Source organism: Centrocercus urophasianus, unplaced genomic scaffold (genome assembly GCF_019232065.1).
Source record: "Centrocercus urophasianus isolate 14NV4802_14NV808 unplaced genomic scaffold, USGS_Curo_1.0 seq_15, whole genome shotgun sequence".
In the NCBI taxonomy this organism is placed as follows: domain Eukaryota; kingdom Metazoa; phylum Chordata; class Aves; order Galliformes; family Phasianidae; genus Centrocercus; species Centrocercus urophasianus.
This window is the reverse complement of record NW_024884697.1, coordinates 43158285-43185615: the sequence shown is the minus strand read 5'-3', so window position 1 is coordinate 43185615 and position 27331 is coordinate 43158285. Positions and strand designations below refer to the sequence as shown.

At 42.0% G+C, this 27331-nt stretch overlaps 1 protein-coding gene across 3 annotated transcripts in view; it reads left to right on the top strand.

The window, feature by feature from the left end:
- TMCC3 (transmembrane and coiled-coil domain family 3) overlaps positions 1-27331 on the top strand; it is a 124769-nt gene that overhangs the window by 71829 nt on the left and 25609 nt on the right. The window contains exon 1 of one of the 3 annotated variants that reach the window (XM_042816399.1): positions 8013-8108. The exons of the other annotated variants lie outside the window; for them this stretch is intronic. Coding sequence (XP_042672333.1) covers positions 8031-8108 — 78 coding nt within the window. The 5' untranslated portion in view covers positions 8013-8030. Of the gene's footprint in view, positions 1-8012; positions 8109-27331 lie in introns of those variants that run through there. 3 annotated transcript variants of the gene reach the window in all.

Here is a 27331-nt window from a genome sequence, read left to right as displayed (position 1 = left end):
AAAAGACAGAAAACATGAGGAAATATTTTGTGTAGAAAGAAAACAAACTTCCATGGGAAGAAATGCACGATTTTGGTGAGTGCTGGTGAAGATTACGCTGCTCTGTTTCCTAGTTGTATCAGACCTGTTTGTCTGAGGTGCTGAACACTGGTGGATCTGTTGAGTGTTGGAGCAGTGGTGAGATGTGTGCTTTCCCTTCCTATCAGCCTGTGCAGCACCAGCTGCTGCTGACTGGTTTGTATGCATTTGTGCAGCATGCCTTCTCCTCAGCTAAAGCCGCTGGCTAACAAGCTGCCTTACCTCATCGTGACTTCTGTGTGTCTGCTCACTACAAGGCTTAATCCCTTATGATATGTGCCATGTTGCTGTTAGTGATTTTATGCTGCTATTAGAGTATATATATTGCCTTAATGCTTTCTAATATGACTCCTGATTGCAAACGTTTCAAAGCCTACATGTCATAATTAATCTTTATTAGCTGAATTGGAAAGCTGGCGCACTCAATTTCTCCCCTACTTCAAATAAAATAGTTTGTAAGGTGGTGCATGCGTGTGAAACATGCAAACAGAAATTCAAGGAAACATTGTAAAAGAACAGTTTTGCTATTAAGCCTGTAATTATTACAGTTTTTTCCTCTATTTTGATTAGTGAGATTCCTGTTGATAATGGCATGCCTTTATACTGGGCTTATAAAATCTATTTGACATCTGTAAAATTGTTGGCCTGAGGTGCTTACAAAAAAGAAGTGGGAGCTGCTTGTAGCTCAAGCAGAGGCAACTCCCTGCCACTGTTCTGGATCAGGCCAACCCCAGCACTTCTGCTATAACTGCTTTTTTTAAGGTAGGCGGAGACAGCCTCATCTTAGTTTTGGTCCAGAAAATGATATTCTTATATGGTAGTACAGAAATTCTTATTGGTCAGCGTTGCATCTCCACCATTCCACCTTCTAGAGATCTAGTGCTGTAATATTTTCCTTTCATGGAACTTAAAGGAGAAACTCCCCTGAAATGCTGGGATTTCTTTTGGAACACAAAGATGTTGATGGGCCTGGGGCATCTCCTGTAAGAGGAAAGTCTGAGTGACATGAGTCTGTTCAGCCTGAGGAAAAAAAGTCTGAGGGGCTATTTGATAAATATTTGTGAATATCTAAAGGGGATGGGAAGCAAATGGATGAGGCCAGACACCTCTCAGTGGTGTGTAGTGATAGAACTGTGAGTAATGGCTTAAAACTTGTACATAGGAAGTTCTGTACTAACGTGGAAGAATTTCTTTGCAGTAAGGGTAACAGGGCACTGAAACAGGTTGCTCAGAGAGGCCGAGAAGTCTATTTCTATGGAGCTACTCAAGACCCATCTGGACGCATACCTCTATGATCTATTGTAGGGAACCTGCTTGAGCAGGGGGTTGGACTCAATGATTTCTTGAGGTCCCCTCCAACCCCTGCAATTCTGTGATTCTGTGATTGTAACTCATGTTGCTACAGTTTCCAAAATAATTGTAAAATACACTACTGCTCATATATTCCTGCTAAAACATCCCAGGGATGAAAAAAACAACCATAAAACTGTGTGATATTTCATATATTTTATTGCTTGTAGAAGAACAAAGTAGAAGACTTAAATCTCTGACTTCTCAGACTTCATTGAATCACAGAACTGCAGGGGTTGGAAGGGACCTCAAAGCTCATCTAGTTCCAACCCCCTGCCATGATCAGGGCTGCCAATTTCACAATGAATAATAGCTTATGGATTTTTGATTTTCAAAAGGTCCATCAGGGTATGAATATATGTTAAAAATTCAGTTTTATCTTTTCTGCTTAAAATATAATATTTCACATACTGTTTTTCAGCATCTGCCAGATGAGATTTAAAAACAGAAATCTTGCTGTATCTTAATCTAAATAATGATTCCAGTAGTTCAAAATTATATCATTCGGATCCAGAAAAGTATATGTGTGCAGGTGTTGTGATTCAATCTTGTTAAGAATGAATACTTACATGCAAGAAGTTAGGAAGATCTACAGCTATCTTTGGAACATTGGTAGCAAGTTAATTTGCTGTGAAATATGCAGAAATATGTGATAAAAGCTTTGCATTATGAAGCAACTGGCAAAACTTTAGATAGCAGATCTGAGTTTTATCCATAAAAAACATTATAAAATGAAAGTAAAATGGATTTAATATCTGTCTGCAATACAGCTGAGGGGCAATTACAGCAAATACTTTGTTGTATGGAAACTATTCCATAGAATTATATAGTATAGGTAGTAATACCCCAGAACCTGCTCCTTGATAAAGTGCTGTATTCAGGTGATTGAAGGGAGAGTGCTGGTCCATACATACAAATGATGAGTCATATCAATTTACTTAGCCTAATGTATACTGTCTGTGTTGTGCTGTAGGGCTTTTGTGTGTCTGTCTGGTTTGTTGGTTATTTTGTTATTTGCTGCCTTTAAGACATTTGTTGAGAAAATCAGGCACTTGGAAAATGTATGCCAATTAAACAGAATGACATTTTGGCTTTCTGCTTAGTTGAGGCTATTTCAAGTCCCTGTCACCCAAATCGGAGCTAAATGTCATATGTTTAAGTCTGGCACATGGAGAAGTAAACTGGAAGGAGCTTTCTGTTTTCCTTACACCCATTTTAAATGGGCTCTTAATCATTTTTATCTAATGGTTTATATTAATGCTTGATAACACAACAGACAACATGCTTAACATAGGTCCCTACACAGGTCCTCTTAAAGGAGAGCTTTCATGCTGCAGTGAACTAGAGTTAGCAGGACCACAGCTAGGTGAAGTGTAGATGGTCAGTCGACTGATGGTGGAGAGAGAAACTGAACTTTGTGCTCCCATCATTTGCATGTCTGTAAATAGAGAATGACTGTAGTGAAACCCGGAGGGCTGTGGCAGTTTCCATGTTGTAACAAGGCTCACGAGGAAGAAGTGTAGGCATAGTTGTCTGATCATTGATTTTTCTGTCCTCTGGTAACCTGTCTATGTTTTCTGGCTGATTGGCAAAGAAGTCCGGCTCCAGCATTTGACATTGTTTGTTGATATGGAAATACATGATGCCACACATTTAGCATGACTTAATGTATATGGGGTCACACACGGGCAAAGCACTTCATAGGCAAATAGAATTGGCAGATTCCTGTCCAGTACAATGTACAATCTGTGTGCAATCAGCCATAAACAAAGTTGGGGTGTCTGAAGCTGCAGCCAAACAAGTAGTATGGTGCAAGTGTGGTGTTATTGTATTCACTTGCAGTGCCTTTAGGAGCTCAGATGTCAGCTACCCAGCTACAAACACTTCAGGGGGGCTGCATGCTCTTCTCTGAATAGAGGGTGTGCCCTGAGCAACTGTTGTTATCATGGGCTATACCTAAGTTTTTGGCTTCTTTGTTTCAGTTTGGGATACAAGGTCTCACTGGCACAACCTCTGGCACAGTGCTTTGGGTAAAAGGTTCACATTCATGTTTTGGGAGGGTGTGCACCTGTTTGTGGCTGTCAGTCCTGTATACCCCATGGTAATGCCAAGGCTAATTTGAGGCAAGCAGGTTGGATATTAAAGGCTGGATGTTGTGTTGAGGGACATGGTTTAATGGGAGCTACTCGGAATAGGTGAACGGTTGGACTGGATGATCTTGAAGGTCTTTTCCAACCTTGGTGATTCTGTGATTCTATGATTCTATGATATGCTCATTCCCAAGTGAGCTCCAAATCAGATATTGTGAAGCCGAAAACAATTTGTACACTGATGAGCAACAACCATTTCCTTTGCCCAAGGGAGAATTCTGTACCATGTTGCCTCTGCAACATGGGTCATCTTTCCTGTAAATAGCTGGATGCCAGGCAGTTTCTTGGATATAGAGAATAGTTCTTATTTCAGTCAGCTAAAAAGGTTCTTAATGATAGCATTTAACGTGCAAAACACTGCCACCATCCTGTAGATAGTTTGCACTATCTCTGTCAGCAGCAGCAGAGGGGAATTATATAGCAGCAATTTCCTTGTCTGTACAAGGACAGGGCAAAGAAGGAAGGGGGAGGACTTCTGCTGCCCTCAGCTGGAATTTTGCACGTGCTTATTTGTCCTTAATCCTCTATCAATACATTGCAGTGATGAACACAGACAGTCTTAGGTTGGGAGTTTTTAGGTGTGCAAAATGGATACTCTTGGAGTGTTAGATCCTGAAAGTGCATTAAAAAAGGTCTGTATGAGGAGAGGAGAGGGGGAGGGGATCTGATTGGAAGTTTTTAATAAATATCTGAGCGTTTGTCATCGTCAGAGCTTCTGAGTGATGTTCAGGCTGGCAAAGCAGCCTGTCAGTCATAGTGTGATCCCTTGCAGGTTCATGTTGGTACAGGCAGACCGAGTACCTCCTTTCCCGTGGGTATGAGACTCATGCTTTGGCAGCAGCACTGGGAGCAGTGACGCGTGCTCATGGATAACCTACGCCACTCAGCGCTGTCCCGTTTGCTGTCAGATTTAGAAACAGCACTGGCAGGCTCTCATCACGTCGGACTTCTCCCTGGAGACTGGCTGTGACAAGCTTTTGAAAAATGTTTTGGAGGCAGTGTTGAAAAGTCTCTTGTAAGAAGCCCCGGTATCCTGTTTAAGTGTACAGATGTTATCGTTGTGAAAAAAGGGACCTTCACCTTCTTCCTGAGCAAGCCTTTGCCAACTTATGCTTAGCACTTTATGTGTAATTTGTCCCAACATCTTCAGAACACAGCATTTAATAATAGTGTTTTTAATTCTGGAGGACTCAAGGTTCTGTGCAGAAGAAAGGTGCTGTGGTTTTCCTTTTACAAATGTGGTAGTGGAAGCCCGGAGAAGTAAGCTGCCAAGATTCATGATAAAACTGGATTAAGAACATGGCTAAATCTCTAGCCAGTCTCCTAATCGATAGGACTGTGGTGCCTTTCATCTCCATCAAGGTTTCCTTCCCCATGCGTGCAGAACCCCATCTATCGGACTACTCTGTGAGGAGCTGGACTTAGCTCAGTAATCTCTCTGTCACCACTGCCACCACTTCTCCCTCAGGGGCCCATGCGTAAGTCGGTGCATCTTATCAGTGTCTCCCAGATGGAATGGCTGTGACTGTTGCGTGGGGTCATGCGACAGGAAACGGATGGCAAGGATGCAGCTCGTGCAGGGGAGCAAGCTGGATGTCTCATGCTTTGGTCACTGCCTCTGCTCAACCCCCAGAGATTTTGTTTTCCTGAAACAGGATAGTGCAGTTGAACGCAGCACTGATGTCTGCTCCGCTGTGTGCCACGTATGGTGCTATATGCCCTTCTTCTGTCATCCTAAGTTTAAACAGACCTTCCACTCCTAACTTGCATGATTTTTAAAAGGTCACTTCTTAAAGAAGGCCAGCAAAATAATGTAAATATCAAGAGTTAATCAGTGTGAGTAGTGCTGGTGTCCTGATGTGAGGAAAAACATTGGAAAAGGATGAAAGAATGCTGTGCCTGTAAGGACAGCTGGGCAGTCTGTGAAAAATTTTGAGAAATCTGAACTTTAAGTTGGCACAGTGGATTCCTGGCATGATTTAACAGTTTTATCATTAGCTTAAACCATAGAAATGAATGTAAAAATGACTTTGTCAGAAGATAAAGCAGTGAGAGAATTCTCCTATGGGCAACCACTTCTACCTGTGTCACTTTAAGCTCCAATTCCTGCTCATATTTGGAGGTATTTGCTTTAGTGGATGGAAGGTTCAGTTGGGAATAGGTGCAGCGTGTGGGAAGAACATTTATCCAAGTCTGTGGGCTTTTGAAAATGACAGTGAGAGGAAGTGTCTGGTGAGGCTGTGGGAAGTACTGTGCTGGGCAGTTCTGCAGGCAGTCCTGTCTGCTTTGGAGTGGGGAAGAAGAGCTGTGCAAACCAGCTCAGTGTGTGAGAGGAGGGGAAGTTAGTTGCCTGTGCATGGCCGAACAAACCTCTTCCTAAAAGCTACATCAGGAGAGCTTTCTTTGTATGTATGTCTGTATCCGTGTTAATACTGCTGTGACCAAGCACACACAATATTCTCCCAACTATGTATTACATGTTCCTATCTCTCTTCCTCTGGAAGAGAAGTTTCATCATTTTGTTGATAGCCTGCTGGTATTATTTAAATAAAGCTGATATTATTTAAATAAAACTCTCAATTATTGAATCAACTGTGATTTACAGAAAGGCTTGTATTGCTAAAAAGCCAAGCAACTGAAGCTCTTTACATGTCCGTTTTCCAACTTATCCTCTCCATGCTTGGATCAACTGGCAAGGCTTAAAAAAAAGTCCTGAAGGTTTCTGAGGTAGTAAGGGTGTTTCACCCTATGTGCTGGGAACCACACAGTCCCCTTCGGAAACTGCAATTATCACTTCAGTGAAAACCCCAAACCCACAACATTTGGCTGTCTCATTTCCTACTGACCTTCATCTCCTGAGTTCCCCACTCTCTGGGATATTTGGAGTTGTAAATTAACCTTTGTGTCTGAGCTGAGGGACTGAAGAAACCCAGTTCCCACTTGAAAGCTTTTTTTCTGACAGCCTTCCAAGTTCAGCTATGTAAAAAGAATGACAAGTTGTCACGTGTGTGCAGGTAGCTTGCGTGAGTTTGGTTGCATGATTTCTGCATAGGGAAAGTACTGCTTCCTGTAGCATACTCACCAACTGCTCAGTTGGTCTCTGAATTTTTAATAACTTTGAACAAACCACTGTTGGATTTGAAGTAGAAACACCTGCCAAGCAGGTTATTTCTAGGGTGCGTTTTTTTCCTTTGGAATGTCAGGTCTAAAAGTTTTGAAGGCCTCACACAGTGAAAGCAACAATAATATGTCAGATAATAATGTCCGATAATTTACCTCTGATAGTAGATAATCTCATAAAATTCAAATTAAAGAAAACAAGCAAATATCAGCAGGGAGACACATTCATAAAGGCAGCAATCCCCTCCAGTGCCCGTTAGCTGTGTCGGTATATGTGTGTTTATGTATGTGCATGCCTTGGGACTGTTGCTGCCTCCAGCTAGAGAAGGCAAGCAGCGTGACTCACACTGAGCATCCCAACAGCTCAACTCGAGGGTGAGGTCCTGCTGGGCCCATCTGATGGCGATCCTGGATCACTTTGTGTAACAACATAGAGATAGTGACAAGTATTCTACTTAGCTAAGAAAAAGACTGCCTCGCTACAATTTTCTGAATGATTATAGGAAGAGTATTCTACTTGCACTTCTCTTTAATTTAAAATGTGTTAAATGTTATGCATTTAAATATATTTTTCGTGTAGCTATTCTGAAGATCTTAGAATGGTTTGGGTTGGAAGGGAGCTTTAAGATCATCGAGTTCCAACCCACTACTGTGGGCCCATCGAGCCTAGCCTTGAATGCCTCCAGGGTGGGAGCCTCACTGGGCAATCTGTTCCTGCGTCTCTCCACCCTCACAGTAAAGAGTTTCTTCTCAGCCCTCAGGAATTAAAGCACAGGAGGCATTTCCCCGAGGAAGGCACGTTGCGCACAGGTGTGGCTCGCGGCTGCCATACGATTGAACGCTGAAGGATTTATCTTCTGTGTATAATGGGGACCGAAACGTCACCAGTTGCTGCAGTCCATCACTTCGGAAAGCCCAACGCGGACGATTTGGTTGATTCGACAGACCGCATGCGTTCCGCGCACGGCCCCGGGCAGCACCCAGCCGTGCCCGGGGGCTTCGCGCCGCGGCATTCCGCCAAACCGCGCCGCCGGCGCCGCCCCACCTTCTCCCCTCGGGCCTCCGCCTTTCTCCACCCGGGGCTGGGAGGGCCCCGCGTTCTCAGGCGCCGCCTCTCCGACGCGCCGGGCCGTCGAGGGGTTAATCCGGGTGCGCCGGAGGAGAAGCCGTGCAGCCGCGCGCCGCCCCGAGGCGTGCCCGTCCCTCCCGCACGGCGGCGGCGGCGGCGGCATATCAGTGCCGGTGCTGGGTGGCCGCTGGCGGGACCTTTGCTCGGAGCCGTGCCCGGACAGAGCAGCGGCAGCAGGAGGAGAAGCGCAGCCCCGCGCCGCGATGCCGGGCAGCGACACGGCGCTGGCCGTGGACAGGACGTACTCGGACCCGGAGCGGCACCGGCGCCGCAAGACGCGGGTAAAGCGCGTGGGGGTTCGGGGCCGAGCTCGGGAAGTTTTGTGCCGCGGTGGCTGTGAGGAGCAGCCCCGACCCGCAGCTGCTGCCACGGGGTCCCCGCTCGCGTTGTGCCGTGGTGGAGCTGGAGGGATGTGGGCTGTTAGCGTGCGCTTCTGTGCCGTGCTCCCGATCCTGAGCGCTCGCTTGTCAGCACAAGAAGATGGAAAGAAACCGGCTGTTGGCATAACAGAAACCGACACGCGATAGAAACTAGTAGGAGGTGGGAGGGAGAGAACTTGCTCACCGGCAACAACAGCGTTAGTGATTTCGGGAGTTCCTGCGGGTCGCCGGGCTCGGGCTGGCGCTGCGCCGCTCGTGGTCGCTGACCTGTGGATCGGGGAATTCATCCAGCGGCACAGCACGGCGGCTGCCCTGCTCCGGAGCCTGCGGGAGGGCCGGGCTCTGCCCTGAGGTGGACAAAAAGGTGTATCTGTGTGCCCTGGATGATGGCATATGCTATGTGCTGCTGCGTGGGATAGTTTTACTTATGGTCCGCTGGCAAGTTGAGCTTCACTTTACTATTATTATTGTTTTATTCGTGTAACATATGCTACCTGTACTGACAAATCCCTGCTGTAGTGAGGGCAGGTGGCTCTCAGGGGTCTGTGCCGGTTTGGGTTTTTTCCCCGAGGCTCAGCTCCAACAGGTGTAAGGCACACGCTGCAGCACGCTGCAGGACTTGGGCTTTTTCTCTCTTCTGTCCGTGGTGTTCTCTGCATCCCCTCCCAACTCATGAATTAAAAGTGCTGAAAAGGTGTGCTGCTGATTGTTGCTGCGTAATGAAATGTTTTAAGATAGGGAAGCCTACACACTGTAGCTTTACTACTGAAATCTAGAATGCTCTCCATGCTGCAAGCTCAGTGTGTGTGCGCTATTCATAACCTGGTTACAAATTGTATGTATTTCCTTTCTTTTTCTCTTTACAAGGTGAACCAGTTAGTTTTTTTCATTGTGCTTGCTGAACGAATAATGTGCTATCTAACTTAGTATGGCCATGGAAGAAAACTGCATGCCTTCATGCCTTTTGGGGCATGTGTAAGAGCTAAAATAGGAGTTTCTACTCTGTAGTCCAGCTGATCTGCTTAATAGCATGAAGTATAATGGCTAACATGTGGTACAGTGCATCGTACCTTCATATGGAAAAATAATAATAATAAAAATCTCAAGACAATTTCATGAACTCATTGGACTTTGGTCTAATTCTGAGTTTCGTTTCATCAGAGTTAACCTCTCCTTTCCTTCCTGCAACCACGGGAATCGGAAACATAGCTCTTTATCAAGTTCCTAGAGGCCATGTAATTGCGTTGTCCCAGGGTCTGCGCTTTAAGAGTTGTGTAGCTCCATGGAACTTGTAATATAATTGGCAGAAATGGAAGCAGCAGGCTTTGTACTGCAGATGATGGCAAGAGCTGGCATTAGGTACGTTTGTGCTTATTAGGGACAAATAGGATGTTTTCCTGGATAACTTCATCATTCCTCTTGCTGCTTTAACCAGAGGGACAGAAATGGCCAGGCACTGGAGCAGCAACAATTGGTGCTATTATGTAGGAAAGAAGCAAGAAAGAAGGATGCTGTTTCTCTCTAAGAGACTGAACAAAGAGCATCAGAGCAGCTGGAGTTGAAGCTGCAGTTCTCAAACATTCATGGAGAAAAACAACACAGAGAATGAACACAGCAGCAGTGGGAGGGTACTCTGAGAGCCCAGGCAATCCGGGCAATGCTTGTGTGAAGCAGTCCCAGAGCTGCCTCCATCAGCACAGTGGAGACGGTGCATAGTAAATAGGGTGAGGTGCATGTAATGTAGCTTGAGGAAAAGAGGAGGCAAGATAGCTGCTGGACCTCTTAGTCTGCTTAAAATAGGATACTGAGTCTGGTTTTTGGGAGGCTAGGTTTTGGAGGGACTTAGCCAGCCCTATGGGTTTCTGCTGTGTCCTGACTCTCTCCAAACTGCTACTGTGTATGCTGGAGAAAGTCATCACCAAATTCAGTTTGTAGAATTGCTAGAGCAACTTACCATGAATACAGCCTTCTGAGAGGGAGAAAAGAGCTTACAATTCCTGCTGCTGGTCTGAAGCTCCTTCAGCATAAGGCGCTGGCTCTGTTCAGTGCCTTCCTGTTTAAGACCACTCGAAGTATGATTTCCTGGGCTCTGCTGACAGCTCTCCAATGAGCTGTGTTACGTTTTGTGCAAAGATCTCAGCACCTGAAAGAGAGAAGACGCTTTAATGAGGAACAGTCATTCTTACCGTATGTAGAATTACTGCTGCTTGAGGAGGCCAAGAACTTTGAGGGATAGGTTGGGGTTCTGCTCCCCTCTTTGGCCAAGTTGTTGGGGAGCTGTGCATGTTAGTACCGAGTGAGGCATAAAACCTCTTCAGTCTGCTAATTTCTGCCTCATTATGTTATCGTGTGCTTCAGGACTGCTTGTTGGGGCCATGTTAAATCTCTCACTTCTGAGTGCTCACCAGGTTGTCCTGTTTAGATCTCAGAAGCCTGTGCATACTTTTTTGCTGCTGATCAGAGCTCTTCAATCTCGATCCCTAAAGCTTTCAGAACAGGTGTCCTCCGCAATGCATCAGGATTATCAGTTTATACATGTGGCCTTGTACAATGAAAATCCTCTTCTAGTACAACTGGAACACCAGTTCCTGTACTGCATCCCATTGCAAGCCTATGCAGAGATGCATCCTGCTTTTAACCAACACCAGGTGCTTTAGACTGAGATGCAGGAAATCCCTGGTTGTGTAATATATGGAACATTGGGTCCTGTTCAGAACTCTCTCTCAGTAGTGATAGTTTTATATTTGAAATGGTAATAATTATTACTGTTTAAAAATAACCAAAGTCTCACCTGGAGCAGATGTGGATGTGTGGGGTTTATTTTGTTAACAGGTGGACATCCTTATTTTCAGTCTTCCTATGTTTTCAGCCTTAGTGAGAATAGCAGTAGAATCAGTGTTTGGGGAGATGAAATGATTCTTGTGTGATTGTACCAAAAAAAGACTGACATTAGAAAACAAATTAAAGGAGTACAGGTTTCCACTTGTTTTCTCATATTCTAGCAATAAAAAACGTCCTCTGAATGTCTCTTCCCTTTTTCTCGTCTCTCTCTTATGATCCCTCCCATTCATCTTGTCTGTAAGCAAGGCAGACTTCTTAATAATCTCGCCTCATATGGAAGTCTTTCTAAGCCTCTAATCACTTTCATCGTCTGTGCTAGGATTCCCTTTATTTCTTGTAATCTTTTGTATATTTAGAGGAAATAACATAAAGGGGCTTAGAAAAGATTATTATTATTCTTGTTTTAAACGACAAAAACTTACATAAAAAAACAAACAAACAAACAAAAAAAAAACCAAAAAAAAAAAAACCAAAAAACCCACAAAACCACAAAACCAAAACATAACAGTTTTCAGGAGAAACAGAGATTTATTTGCTGCTCCTGGTGCTGCTTTCAGTATGGGGCTATGCTTCTTCTGGGCTTCTGGAGCTCGTAACCAAACCTCCAGATATTTTGTGCTCAAAGAGCTGATGTGTGCTTTCCCCAGTTTCCTCATTTTTTGGTGTAAGATAAAGATAATTTAATGAGACAGAATGTTATTCAGACCCTCAGCATTAGCTTTAAATCCACAATATGCCTAGAAATCTATGAAACCTGTCAGATGGTAGGCTATGTGATGCAGGAGTGATGGGGATGAGAAGGAAGCCACAATTGAGGTAGGGTCTCCAAAAGACATTAGCCATGTAGAACTGAAGAAAAGCCCAGTTTGTTTGTGTAGAACTAGAATCCAGTTTTGATTATTTAGCCACTGCAGAACTATTTGGGACACTAACTTCTTAATATATTTTTTCCAGTGCCAGAAAGAGCTGTTAGAAAGTTTACAAAGCAGCTATGTTTTTTCTTTCTTGTTTCTTAGGGCTGGGGATTTGTGTTCTTTCCAAGGTTTAAGATGATTTTTATGTTTGGAAGTTCTGTACTTAAACATTTCATACCTTTTGGTCTCTGTGCTTGGGAACTTGCTGTCTCCTTTCCTTTGCTGTGCTTTTGGCTCCTCCTTACTGCAGTGGGTGATGCTGCTTGCAGGACTGGGGCATCTGCTTGCAGCTCTTTAAACATTAGGTGTATTAACAGCAACAACACAAAGCCATAGCCACTGGAGGAAAGTCTCCATCCTTTCAGTCTGCTTGTTTTGAAGGACGTGTGATTGCACTCCTGTCAGATTGCCAGTGCTGATGCAGGGGGCTGCAAGCAGTTCTAGATCCATAAGTTGCTTGCTGTCATCATCTCCATCAGTGAGGCTGTAGTCGGGTGCCACCTGGCACAGTGTCCACATGGAGGCTGGGTCTGTAAGGATTTGGCTGGATGGATTGCTCTCACTTCTGTTGTCCAGTTCTAGGGCTTTTGGCACCCAGAGAAAGTGTGCAGCTTTTATCTTCTCCCCTAGAGCTCGGCGTGGTTTTGGGAAAGATGTGGGTATGAGATGAGATTCTGTATAGTGTTGGGGTGTGGTGTTACATAATGATAATAATTTTTCCTATCGTATATTCAGGTGGAATAACTTTGCTAAAGAACATTTGCATTATCGCTAATGAGGATTGCATTGTTTTTACTATTGAAATTTTCAGTTTTTCCTTAAGTCCAAAAGAGGAATGGAGTATTAATATGCAAAGCCAAAAATAAACCTGCTGTTCTAAAACCTTGACATATGGGATCTGGTATGCGACCGGGGTGGCTTGTGCCTGTGCAGCTAACCTTCTGCAGACTCTCTCAGCAAGCGAGAACTCCTCTGAGGCTGTTTTTCACACTGTACTGTATGATCTAAGCTTTAGTTCAGGGGTAAGAGTGAAAGAGGAGGACTCTCCTAGCTGAGGTGTAATGAATATCTACAAATCAGGAGCTTCATAACATGGAGACGTGGCCCACTTCATTATTGTCATGTTTTGGTGTTGCATGTGTGTAAAATTCAAGAGGGTAAAATTTAGTAGCAGTGGTTTCCCATGTCTTTTCTTAGTTACCCATGTATTTTTTGGATGCTGCAGTGCATTTTAATGGACCCGATAGTAGAAATTTGGCATATTTTTGTTAACAGTTTGTATAGTAGGCATCTCTTCTGTGCTTTGTCTATTTGTACATGGCTTGGTAACAGTTACCTTCCCTTATACATTTTTGTTTCAGCAGTTCTGAGTGAAGCAGTAATAGGGAGGTGCAAAGAATTAATACTGTGTAATTGAATTCAAATCAAAATGTGGTGAAAGTAGTTCTGAAGTCTGAGTGTTTCCATTGACAACAGTGGCCTATGGAACCAGTCTGAGATGAACTGGAGCAGCCTTACAGAAAACTGTCTTTGTATCAAGCAAGTATTCAGTACAGGATGGTAGATGCTACTTTCAGTTTGTCTTACAGTCTCATTTAGCTTCAATCCGGATGGTCACTTCAAGTGATTGTCTAAGTCATATGATTTCCTTGAAATTGATAGGACTGTCTTTTGAAAAGGCTCCTTTTGGAAAGTTACCACTTATTATTACCTTGCTAATGCTATGTTTAGAGGAAGTATTTCTAGCTGGAGACGAAACATGATGGAAGCTGGTGCTTTAAAGATTGGGAAGACTATGCTGCTCTGAAGTCAGTTTGTTTGAGCAAAAGGTGTTGATTTGCAAAATGATACAAAGCTTTAGAGCAGAGATGGTGGCAGAAAAACCTGATATTGCCTACCACTACCATAAAAGCCCTCCACGTTTAGATAAGTAACACAGCTTAGAGGAAACGTGGGAAGTCAGTGCTTTGGGGTCTGTAATTGGCTAGTTTTTAAATCTAAGTTAATTTCTTCCTAGGATTTCAGTGCCATCTACAAGAAATACTGTGACAGGAAGAGAAGCCCTGTAAGGGAGGTTGATGTAGCTATTTTCTCTGTTTTTATAGTGTTCAATTTTCCTTTTATTCTGAGTTATTCCAGTACATTTAGTATAGAAATTGCAGTTAAGCCAGAAGTTATTATTCAAATACAAAGTGATATAAATATGCACAAGTTATGCTATGTTATACCAGCATGCCTGGACAGGAGAGTGGCTCCAAAGATCCAACTGACAGACCTGCTCTAATTGACTCTTATCATTTCTGCAGTAAGTGTGCTGAAGATTCATTGCTTTGCCTTTGCTTTCTAGGAGATAAAATCAGATGGGACGTAGCTGTTGTTTGGGCTCTAGTGGCCATTGACTGTGTTTGGATTACAGCAGGCAAGAGGCTTTGGTTGAAAGCTGCAGGCAGCTGCAAGGGAAGGTGGAAGCTTTGAAACATGGTAGGATCAAAAGAGACATCTAGTGTTAGAAAAACTAGATGAACAGATCTCACTGAGTGAAAAGTTGTCTAGATCAGGTCTGAGATGCCTTCTTCCTTAAGGAGGACCAAGGAAGACTTCTGGCTGTGTGCTCAATCACACCTACCACTTCTCCAATTTGCAGCTTTGCAAGTTGCTGCTTTCACTCTGCCGGCTTTCCCCAAGTTGGTGTGCTATCTTGTACCGAGTCCAGAAATGACACCACTACATGGGGCTCCTTCACCCTGCTGTGGTCATACTGTGCTTACAACCTTTGAGTCCACGCTGCTGTTTGTGCTGTGTGTGGATGCTGAATTACCAGCCTTTTACTTAAGTCTAGAAGATGCATGAATTCCTGTCTGAAAATGACCATAGAAGACAGGAAAAATGCTTCTCTGTGTTGGGTGTGGGGCACACACAACCAAAGCAGTGGGAGAGAAAGTAATAAAATACTACTTGCTAGTGTCAGAGTGACTTGATACAATAGAAATGTTAAGAAATATGCATTGCTCCCAAGCCACATCTTTTTGCTTAGGCATTTAGTGATACGAAAGTTTTGTTAAATGTCAGCATTTGGAGCCCTTTCCTTCTCTTGCCTACATCAATTCTCCTGTTTACCAATAATGTCTGGTACGTTGTGTTATGAAGAGAATTAATCCTGCATCACACACCTTTGGATTTTCTTTGTCCTGGTAAAAGAAACTTGATAGTACTCCTTGAATTATACCTGGCTTGAGGTTTTTTGTTTGTTTGCACTTAAATCACTTGGAAGAATCTGCAAAGCGTTGAAACAAGTATAAAAAAAATGTGGATTTGGCTAGAATCAGGCTAAACATTTCTTCCAAAGCTTGGATGTAATTTTCTTTTTTTTCCCCCTTCGTGCTATATAGATGTTTATAAAATAAAATGCGTCAGTACTTGTTACTGCTGCATTTATCGATGTGTGTGCATAATATGGGTGTGCATGGCTCTTATTGTGTTAGGAATCTTTGTTTTACTGGAGGTTTTGGCAGGAATAATACAATTCTGTGTCATGATCGTCTCTGATATTTATTACCAGATCTGCACAGTATCTCTCCACCCACTCATCAGGCTCCTGATTTCTTTCTTTCTTCCCCCTTTCCTGCTATGTCCATAAAAAAAGGCTATCTTTGTTCAGATTTTTCCCTATTTCTTAAGAAAGAAATCTGGCTATGTTTTGTCAGTCCTCTTTTTGGAGCAAATCACACAATCTCAGTTTTGATGAACAGAGGGAGAACGACAGCCTGCTTCTAAGAATATCTCTTTAACTCTTCGGAGTGTCTTTTAAAGCCAGGCAGTAAATGGCAGCAGACCGATTCAGTTGCTGCCAGGCTCCTGTTGAGCTAAAATGGGTCCAGAAGGTTCACAGTGTGTTTGTACTCCTGAGATGTTTTCCTTCACAGCTTTATGTGACCATCTCTGCAGTAGTACCATTTCTTCAGCCACAAATTCATGCAATGAGTGACCTTGGGCCCTTCTGAGATGCGCCATCGGCACCAGCGGGGCAGCTGGCCCTGCTTGGGAATCCTCCTTCTGCCATCTGCAAGTGGACTGAGTCTGGCATCTCAGGTGCTTGGAAAGGCTGGGGGATGTGGGGAAGCAAAGGCAATTCTTAACGAGATCTGAGGAAGGATTAAGAAAAGGAGGAGAATGAAGGCAGGAGAAGGCCTTTGGCAACCAGCAAGAGTTCTTTTCCTGTTTCCAGTAGGTATAACTAACAAATTTTGGGTCTGTCCTCATTGACACCTATGCATTTTGTTCCTGTAAACTGTATGGATGTAGTACTAAGTGATTTGCCTTGGAGAGTACTGGGGAGCGTTGCTGTCTTGAAGAGCTAGCTGCTTGCTGCTGCTAGTAAAGAATGGATGTTATCACCTTCTGTTGTGTCTTTCCCGTGTTAACTCCCATGGTCTTTGCTCTCTTTAGAGCATGGAGAGATGCTGGTAAGCAGATCTATTTCTGGCATTTATGAAACCAACTTCCTGTGGTTTTCTACCTGAGGGCCATGATTGTGCCTACTTACTGTAGAAAAAAAGATAAACAGATGCATCTTTCTTTGTGCTTGTTTTGTGCCTCCAAGGAAAATCTTTTTTTTTGTTTTGTTTTGTTCAAACATACCAAGGAACTGGAAAGTCTTGAATCACATGCAAATATTCAGGAGGGTGGATAAGAAACAAACTGCCAAAGCTCAATCTGCAAGTTATCAACCAACTTCTCTACTGACATCTTATTCATAAAACTTGGTATCAGGCTTTTTTTTTGTGATCTGTTGGTGCCAGAAGCCATGATATTTTTATTCTTTCAGGTTTAGGAAACTGGGCTTTGAGGATTGAGCTCAGTAGTTTACACATTGTTCTTTCACAAGATATTTTGCATGCAGAGTGGCAACACAAGTCAAACCTTAGGTGGGATTTTTCATTTACTAATGAATGCAAGCGTTTTGCTGAAACATGTATGTAAATTGCTCTTTACTTTTGAAGAAGTACTCTTGCAATGAAGATACACCCATCTGCAGTGTTTAGAAACAAATAGCCAAGCCCTTGTTTCAGTTATTCTTGTTTGTACTTGAGAGGATTGGCCGGTCTGTGTGCTTTGTGCCATTTTGTGGCGTGGAAGTTTATGTCAGAGAAGGCTGAAGTGATTTTTGTGAAGATAACTTGTGTTTTGAAACGAAGTCTAGAGCAGTGGGGACAATATTAGCCTAAGGCTCTGCAGACATGGGTTCATAGCACTGGGACAGCTCTCAGCCCTTGGGTGATGGTGGAAGTTTCTTCACCTCCCCAAAGACGATGCGGTTTCTCCAGGTGTGCACAGCGTATAACTGCAGAGAAGGGTGCACACCTCAGAGCCATTAGCCATCTGGATGGGTATGTTTAAAAATAAATAAATTCAACTGAACATCAAAACCAGAACAAACCCAAAAACAAACCTTTTTTGGTGCTCCAAAAATTTGCAGCACTTGCAGCTTCCTGCTTTCCACATTGGGAAGACTTCAAGGAGACTATCTGTCATAGATGCTTCTATCCCCAAAACAGTATAAGCCTTTTGTAAAGCTTTAAATCATCCATCTGCTCCCAGGCTGGTTGTGTGGGGTACTTCTGTAGCTGAGAGAAAGGCCCAGTTCCTGAGAGTGATGGGTCTAGTGTCTACTGATTCAGTTGGAACTTGAACTGAAGTACACAGAGGTGGGCACCTGAATCACATTAGATTGTATGACCTCAAAGCTGCTGTGTGGCAATAGATATTTTGGGCACTGCAGAAAAGATACAAGTTTTATAATTTTTAATGTGTTGTAGAATGAGGTGTCTGTACTGAGTATCTAGGCATATATGCCAAAAAAACTTGACTCTTGAGGGGGAGAATTCTAAAGGTACTTTTTGTTAGTCCAACAAACAGAACATTTTTCTGGCTCTTGCTTTTCATTTCACTTATGCGTAGTTCTTCTGTTTTAGGAAACCTTTTTACCTTTGATCTCTATGTTTTTGCCAGCTCTGCCATTATGCATAAAAAATTATTGGTCTCTGGGTTCTCACACATTTGGCAGTACAGGACGTTACCATTCCTTTTCTCCTTTCTCTATTTTGGCTCAGTAAAATTCATCTCTCGAACAGAATCTGAATTTCTGAACCGTGGGAAATTTCTTCAGGAGTTTTTAAAAAGTGGCTTTGGAAAATCGGAGTGAATGTTGCTTCTTTGTGTGTGTATACAGGACTATTCTGGGTCTGAAATACGATGGTAGGGTACACTGGTTGTTCCTCATCTGTCTGTCAGACAGACCTGAGTCTCCTGTAACCTTGTGGGGAAGTTCTGCCAATTAAAATGAAACCTCCTGAAGAAGCATACCTCTAATAGAGTTTCCGAAGGATAGGGTTTGAAGATGTGTAGCAGGTGAGCATATGCAGGTCTTTTGATCTTAGCAAGAAGTGCTGTGGGGCACACTTTCCATGTCACTGTTACATGTTGCTCATATGGGACTGCTCTCTGCCTGGCCTCTGGTGAGTGTTAGTGCTGTCATGTTTGCTCCCTAAGGTAGATCTGGCCCAAAGTGGAGCCTTGCAGCACACAAGGCTGATGTTGGAGGTGGAAAGACTGTGTTGGAGCTCTCCTGTCGTATTGAAGAACATAGAGGATTTATAATGAATTGATTCCATGGAGGTGTGAAATAGAGTCTGCCTGAAGAAGGACATAACTTCACTTGCGTAAGTCCTCACCTTCAGAAGATGTGTCCTAATTCCTCTGAAACATTTAGTTTTTGTGATGAACACAAGAAATTCAAGATCTAATCTCAGAGTAAGAATGCATCAGTACTCCTTGTGAACGCTTCTTCAGCGCGAACTGTGAATTCCCAAAACTACAGTTATCTTTTTAGAATGCCCTGCCAACTTCAGGATGTAATTGATTTTGCTGTCTGTGAATACACCTTTTCAATTGGAAAACAAGAGAGAGAAGGAGGAAAAGAGGAGCTTTCTGCACTTCATTTGCAGCACTGGGGCTCAAATCAGTGTTAGTGAGTTAAAGAAATTTGGGTCTGATGCTCATTGCCCTTCTAGTATAGCTGTGCAGATAATATTGGTGGCTGCTTTCTGCCCACTGGCTTGTGGCTGTGATAGGCAGTTTGCTGGGAGCTGCAGTGCTGTTCCTGCAGCCACACACCTTAGCTTGCTGTTGTCCCTCACCTTTTCTTTCTTTAGCAGCATGAAGGCAAAGGTTGTTCATGCTTATGCTGTTTCTACAAAAACTGGTTGAAATAACTTGTTAATATGGAAATGGAATTCTTAAATGAGAACTTGAGGTGTTGTGTGGTGTTTTTTTTTTTTTTTTTTTTTTTTTTTTTTTTTAATATATTTGTGAATGGTTTTAGGAGAATCAAGGGCTACAGTTGATTTGAAGGTTGCCCAGTACGAGAGTTTTAAAAAGTCACTCAGAATTATATCTATTTTATTACTGTCCCTTGCAAACTGCAGTAACTCTTAATGTCTATTTTTAAGAAGAATTTTTGGTCTCTGTTTACATCATTTTGGTCTCTGATTACACCCAGTGTAGCTTGCTAATTTTAGGGGTGTAAACTCCTCATGGTTTAGTGAGACAAAGTTTTAATAGCTGTGTCTGAATACCTGGATAAAATTGATCACTATGCATCTCCATGTAGGGCCACATATGTTGCTTGTGGTGTTGCTGTTTGATTTATTAACATAGGGCTGGTAGAGTAGGAATGGAAATTCTTATTCCAATATGATTTAGAACAGTGTTATGTATTAATAAACAGAATCCTCATACGGGTGTGCTTTAATGCTGGTATTGGAATTCAAAGCGCTGCATTTGAACTGAGTTTTTTAAATTTACATCTAAGACGTGATGAGCTATTTTTGTTAGCAAGCACACAGAGCAGTGTCTTTATTTTTTGTAGTAATTACTCTGCTAAATCTGGGAGAACTTCAGTTTCAGAAGAGCAGCGGTGCCTGGCATCGCCCGGTGCTACGATTAAGCTACTGGGAAGAGTCCGCCCCAACTGCTCCAAGACTTGTGTGAGCAAGTTGCATCATTCTCTGAGATGTCTTTTTCTCCTGGGGCAGACAGGTCTATCTGCTGCCATTATCTGTGCAATAGCAGTAAGGTTTAGAGACAGTTGTGCTACCAAAGGTACAAAGCGTACTCAGCTCAGCGGCTCATTTCCAAATGCGGAAAACCTCAGTAATGTCAGCACATACGCTTGCTTTTTGAATGTTGGATGCTCAGAAGTAATCCTTAGGCTTACGCTGTGCTCAGCTTTCTTCTGCCTGAGTAAGCTTTGTATTGTTTATGCAGCCCTCCTGTCATTTGAGAAAGGAAGAATGAGGAAAGATGATGCTTCTGCATTATTTGAAACTGTGTTACGTTATGCTGCATTCCTGCACGTTTTTCTCCAGAAGTGAACAAATGGACAATGTGAAAATATTGCTATGTTCTGACTGGTGAGCATCCCAGGAGATGCATTTTTACTTTTAACCTCCTTATTTTAAATTATGTCCAGTTGTCCCCCTGTTCCCATCAAACTAAGGGACTGACTCTTTACTGGATAAAACTCTTCTCTGCCTAAGTATGCTGGTCATGCCATGTGGCTTGCAAGATGACTTCCTTTAAATTGAACTCCCAGCTCTGTATTATTAGTATACTGGATATTACTCTTGCAGGTGCTACAGTTGAAGACTCTCAATTGCCAGATAGGGATTAAAAATGACCAGCCCGTACCAATTACCTATTTTCAGCAGTCAATGTATTATGAGAGGAAAAAAAGAAGACAAGAACGTAACCTTACTCCAATAAAATCTGCTGACATGTATTTTATTTTATATTAAACACACATGTGTACATGTATATCTATGTATGAATGTGTATTTTAAGTACTTCATGTTTTTAACCTGTTTTTCTTTCTAGAAAAATTTCCACTAGTGGAATTGAAGGATGGAATACTGTCTTTATGTCAGAAAATCTGGGTGATCTTTGCCTCCAGTGTTTTGTTTCTGAAAACATATTTGTAAAATTTGACATTGTAAAGTACATAGAATGTATTGTTTTGGCTTTTGCCTACTCTTGTGTGTGTTACCACGACTTCAGCTAGAAACTGAGAAGCTGAATTCTTTATGGTGGTTGTGGTGCTGACAGTACTTGCTGTGCTATTGGATCGCTGTGGATTTCGTAACATTGAAGGAAACCCAGAAACCATCTAAACAACCACCAAAAGATTTTCACATTACAGCTCTAAGTTCTGCACAGAGCTTTTATGAATGGATGCATCTCTTTTTCAGATTTTTCAGATTTGTTTTTGTTTTTTCCTATTCTGAGTCACGCACGTTTCCTGTTTCCTCCTATGCTAATCTTTCTCCTCCCTCTGTATCCATCTCATCTCATTTCATCTTGAACTCATGCATTCTCAGCTCTTTCTTGTCGTTTGGTTTTGCCTCTCTTGGATACATATACGTTGTTTATTAAGCAATTTAGGTACTTGTTTTCACAACTTTTTTTTTTTTTTAATCCCTTGGAACTGTGTGCAATGTGCTCCACTGTATAGATAGAAAGAGAATAGGTAAATCTCCCAAGGGAAATTAACTGAGAATGAAATTAGCCCATTTAGGTACATGTGTAGAACTTACACTGTTAACTTAGTCCTGTGTGTTTAGTGTAAGAGTGGAGGTAGAGTGGCCAATCAGAGTGAATCCATAGAGATGAGAGGCCTGCATAATCCAAGTGAAAATAAAACATGGAGAGCTTCAGCTACTGTAAGAAGTCAGCAGGACTGACCTCCTCCAGGAGAACAGTGAACACAGGACCTCTTTGTAACAGAGAGAGATTATACTTTTATTTAGAGTATTCTTGAGTGATGTGGGTGGCTTGAAGAACGTGTGTGTCCCTGAACAGATTTTCAAGGAGAGAGTAATTAAAGGCTTAGCTGAAGTCTTGGAGGTGAATAAAAGATGAAATAAATGTAACTTCTGATTTAGCCAGTGTTGGATCTTGCCAGTTAGCGTGGCCTGCTAACTGCCTCTTAGCAAAGGTGAATACCAAGTGTGCTGAGTTCCCTTTTCTTAGAATACAACTGCAGTCCTGGATCGAACAGTTGCTATAGAGCCACATGATAGACAGGTTGTGAAGTTGGGGACTCTGTGAGAGAGAGGGGAATAGAAGAGATGGATTTAGAGGTGGTTAAGTCTTGCGAAGCTTCTGGTATAATTCTGCTTTAAGCAAAGAGGAAATTTGCTTATGTATGTCACCTCGCACCTCCACACCAGTAACAAAGAGGAGTGTTTGAAATGAAGTTGGGAACAGAAGAGAAGGATGTGAGTAAAGCAAGACTCGAAATTGAGATGAAAAAACATTAATCTGTGGGAATAATGGTGTTCTGAAATTACTTTCCTGGCTTAAGTAGCAAGAAAAATATGTGACTTCTTTTGAAAGAAAGCCTGATAAGCTTATGAGTGTAATTTTTCATTGTTAGAAGCCAGGAAATTCCTTTAAGTCCTTTGTTTCCTTGCTGGAAATATTTGTTCTTATTTCCTGAGGCTTTTGCATTATTCAGATGCGTTGAAGCAGAGCGTTTTCTGCCTTCAAAGGTGATGAGTGCAGACATCATTTGAAAATACTTTCGTCTCTTCACCAGGAGCTTGGCTATTCTTCTAGGAAGTTAAACTTAAAGATTTTTACCCACTTTCTACTTGCTGGCTGCTGGCTGGTCATCAGATAGACAACCTTAAGATTATCCATAGAACATGCTCATCTGCTAGACCACACACTGCTAGTTGAGGCACTTGCACATGTTGCCCGGAGAGGTGGTGGATGCCCTGTCTCTGGAGACATCCAAAGTCAGATTGCAGGGGCTTTGAGCATACTGATCAGCTGCAGGTGACCTGTTCATTGCAGGGGAGCTGGACTGGGTGGCCTTCAAAGGTCCCTTCCAATTCAAATGATTCTATGAAAGATGATGGTAGGAACACTAACAAAGTTAGAGCTATTATTAGTGACGAGGATACAGAGGGAAGCAGAATGTGCTCGATAGAAAACTAGGGACATAAGGGAATCTGAAGTTATTGAGGTGTACGGATGGGATCTGACGAGCTGATCTGGGAAGATATTACAGGTGTTGCTGCTGCAGGAAATGAGTCTAAGGTCCGTATGATACCATATTCCATTGTTTTTTGCTGAATTAATGTTTCTGCTGAATTGTGGGAGTTTATGCACAGACTGTCCTTGCCGCTTCTCTATCAGTTTGAATGTTTCAGGGGAGTACAGCAGTGTTCCATGCTGATATTCATGCTGAACAAAGGCTCGTGTCTCTGAGAGGTAGGGGATAGGTTTGTATTGTGGAAAACTAGAAAAATTCTTTGTGGCCGAAAATCGTCATGTCTCCTATCTCACGTACTTTTCCAGACACAGAGAATATTTATGTTTGCCTGATAAAATGAAATTACTATATTAAACTGCTTAGTTAGCCATCCAGTCCATTTAGTGATAGGTAAGCTATAATTTTACTTAAGTGTTAAATATGTTCACTGTAGCACTCTATTATCTGCTGGTCTTGATAGCTTCCATGTGCACGGGATGGGCAGTAGGTTTCTGGAGTTTGTGGTCTCAGTAATTGAAGGCAACCATAAATTACTGCCGAAAAAATACTGTAACACAAATGGTTCTTACACTTAGAGCTCACCAGTTCAAGAATTAAGTCAGTAGCAGAAGATTTATGTTCCAGAGCATCCAGTATATTATTGTGGAGAAAAAAAAAAAAAAGGTTGGCAAAATGTGAGCATACGTGGTTTATGGCAGTAATTTAGAGATGCTTAGTGGAAAATGCATACAACTTGTTCATCTGTCAGTTGTCAGCTGTGAGAGAACTATGTTGCTCGTCTTTAAAGCAGTTACTGATATTTGCTTTTGAACTGTAGACAGCTTGCTTTAATGTACAAACTATGCTTAGGTACAGGATTTCCTATTTTTGGCCTCTTTGGTAACATTAAGGGAAGATGCCTGTATGCGGGTTCTGAGTACAGCCTGATGTTGTCACCTTTCCTTTGACCATCAGTTTGCATGTAACCAGCCTTGCAGAAGAGTTCTTTGTGGAAACAAAATTTTAATCATCTGTAACCTGATTTGCATTGCATTGCTAACAGCTCCCATCAGGAGAAGCATGGAGTTAATTTGGGTCAAGCTCTGTGTCTGGTAAGTGCACAAAGTGCTGGTGCTTATTCAACTAATGGTCAAGTGCAGCATGTCACCTCTGTCAGTGACTGTGTTGGTGCCATGGAGTGCTCCCATGATAGGCAGCTGACTTGAATGAGGCTGTTGTATCAATTGAGTCATGAAAAACTGACAAAAAGTATTAATGGTGAAAGCTGTGTTACTGTTCTGCTCTTAATGCTTGGGTGAACATGTTCTAATGTCTTTAGTATGTCTTCTTGGAGAGCAGAAAGAGAAGTAGGCTTACCAAGAGATCTCTGCAGAAACATTGCAAAGACTGGTTTGACTGGGAGACAACTTCATAGTCAACTATTGTACTCTTAGCAATGGGTAGGGGCTGGAGAAAGGCACTGTGCTGAATTAAGGTAGACCATGTCAAAATCTCAGAACTGCCCCGGTTGGAAAGACCTTAAAAAATCATCATGTCCAACTGTAACCCAACAATACTATCCTAACTCTAACAACCCTCTGCTAAATCATTTCATGTGAGCACCACATCCAAATGGTTTTTAGACACATCCAGGGATGGTGACTCAACCACCAAAGTGAGATGGTGTGCCTCTGGGAAGGTGACATGCCAGGTAAAGAAGGAGATAATGACATCAGACCGCTTTGTTCTGGTGTGGTGCTTGGTGTTTCTCAGCCAAAGAGCTTGCTGCCACAAATTAAATGCAGTTATTCTTACGTCCACATTTAGGTGCACCATTTCTTATAGCACCACTGCTCACTTGACTGAGAACAGATGCCATAGGAAGGAGCTTCTGTATTTGTGCTGATACATAAAGAACAAGTCACCAAAACATTAGAAGGCAGCAAATTCACTTTTATTTTCTTTTTGACCTTTCCTATGGTTATATTTGTTGTTGGAAACTAAAACTGAAATTTTAGTTCTAATCGTTTGATGACCTCATTTATTATCATACTTTTCATGAGTTATATAAGATTCACAGAAGACTACTGTTAACTAAATTTGGGCATATGCTTTACATGAAGGGGATATACTGAACGTTCTTAACAATCTGCATTCTGAAGTCTTTCATTGCTGTCTAGCGTGTTTTGTTTTGTTGGTTTTGTCCATTCTGTAGATATGCTTAATTATTCTTGACTGTTTCACTGTCTTCAGGTGCATCTTACAGTGATGTTTCGAATAAGTTTTTGACAATTTGTTTTCATTGATGCTTGGAAACCAAAAAGCAAAAAGTCGAATATTTGAAATTCCTTTCCACGCTGCTTAGTTGCCATACAGTATGGAAGAACAGCCCTTATTTATGTATCTCTGGTGAATGCTTCTGATCTTTTGGATCTAGGTTCTTTGGCAGTTCTAGGGGTTTTCACTATGTATCATACCACATGCATGACACGGATGTTTTTATTTTATGAGCACTGAAGCAAGAAGACCATTAGCTTAATAAAATTATTAACAAATGTTGCTTTTTTTTTTTTAGTAGATTGTTGAGCAGAATCTTAGCACGTGTTTAAGTGCTCAATGACTTCTTAACATGTAGTGCACTTTCATTAAAAAATAAATTCTCACTTTTAATAAAAGTTGCTTTTTGTTGCATATGAGGTTGGACACTGCAGGTAACTTTTTAACTGAGATTCAGTTTTTCCTTGCCAAATGTTAGTCCTCAGTGTTAATACCCATTATATGATAGCTAATGCTTAAGGTGATACTGAAACTCTGTTTTCTAAGTCTATTACCTTTTCTAATATCTAATATAGATATATATATATATATATATATATAATATCTAATATAGAGCAGAATTATCCAAGAAAGTGTTCCAAAGGATGTAAGCTATTTTGTGCTGGCACTTGCTGTTCTCTGACTAGCTGAAGAAAATTATTTATGAATATATTTATTGGACAAAAAAAATAATTGTGTTTTAAAATATCATGGGCTGCACAGTCAGAACAGTTGAAGTTCCTGCAGCCAAGCAGCCTGGGATTCTTAAGTCAGGAAATATGTGCAGAGGAATCTCAGCAGTGACAAACCCTTGCTGCTTGATTTCAAACTGGAGTGCAATCAGCACTCCTCAGCGGTGAATTATTTAGGGGTATAAGTCAATTCAAGCCTAACGTTTTAGAAGTAACTGGATGGCATTATTTGTATAGTGCATTTACTAGAGAGGTAAAAAAAACAGTGCATAGAAATCAAGTTCCAAGACTTCAATTTATTCTTGTCAATATATCAGGTGGTGATGGGTGTGGTTTTTGGTAAGCTCCATTCTGGTTGTAGCTGGTGGTGAACATTACAGCCTGTGAACGTAAAGCAACATAGCAGAGTGCCCTCTTTCAGCAGCAGTGCATTTCTTCCAAGCACACCTGTTGTGTGAACTCAGTTTTTCTCTTACCAAGCATGTACTCACTGCTGAGCTACAGCCCTACTCGCTTCTGTAATCTCTCATAGACCTCAGTTTGCAGTGTCCAGCATCTCTTTGGAGAGGGAGAGGAATGCAAGCATCATCAGTTTGGTGCCTGGGTTATCTTTCTCAAACCTGTGAATTTGAAATGTCTGAAGCTGAAGAGCACCTATAGAACCCAATTGTTATTTCCTAGTTCAGTCATTTTGACTGATAAGGAAGCTTATTTTCCCCACCCCCCGCCACACTTGTCACTGAAGACGTTAATGACTAAACAAATGACTCATCTTTGATGGAGTATTTCTTCCCCATTGATTTCTACAGTGATGTCATAGTACTTCTGCATCTGAACTGATTTCCCTGGCAACAGGGTGTGATATCCAGACCTCAGCTAGTAGACTAGTAGGAAGAAATTGCAGAGAAAAAGGAGAGAATGCACTCTTCAGATAAAGTTGTTTAAGCATGTGAAATAGCGGGGAAAAAGAACTTGGGAAATGGTTGGCTAAGTGTGTCATTTGAAATGGCAACGTTTGCCTGAAGTATGTAGTCTTCAGATTGCCTACATGTAGGCTGTTCAGAATTACAGCTCTGTTTCAGTCATCTAAAACTACTTTTGAACTGTTGCCTACTATCCTTCCAGACCTTGTTTGAGTGGCACAGAGAGGCAAAAAGACTCTAATTACTTTTTATTGTGCAGGTACCAAATGACCTGATTTGTTCTTTTAATTGCAGCAAGTTTAGGAAAAAAATAGCTAAAAAATGGGAAGTAGATTTTCTTGTG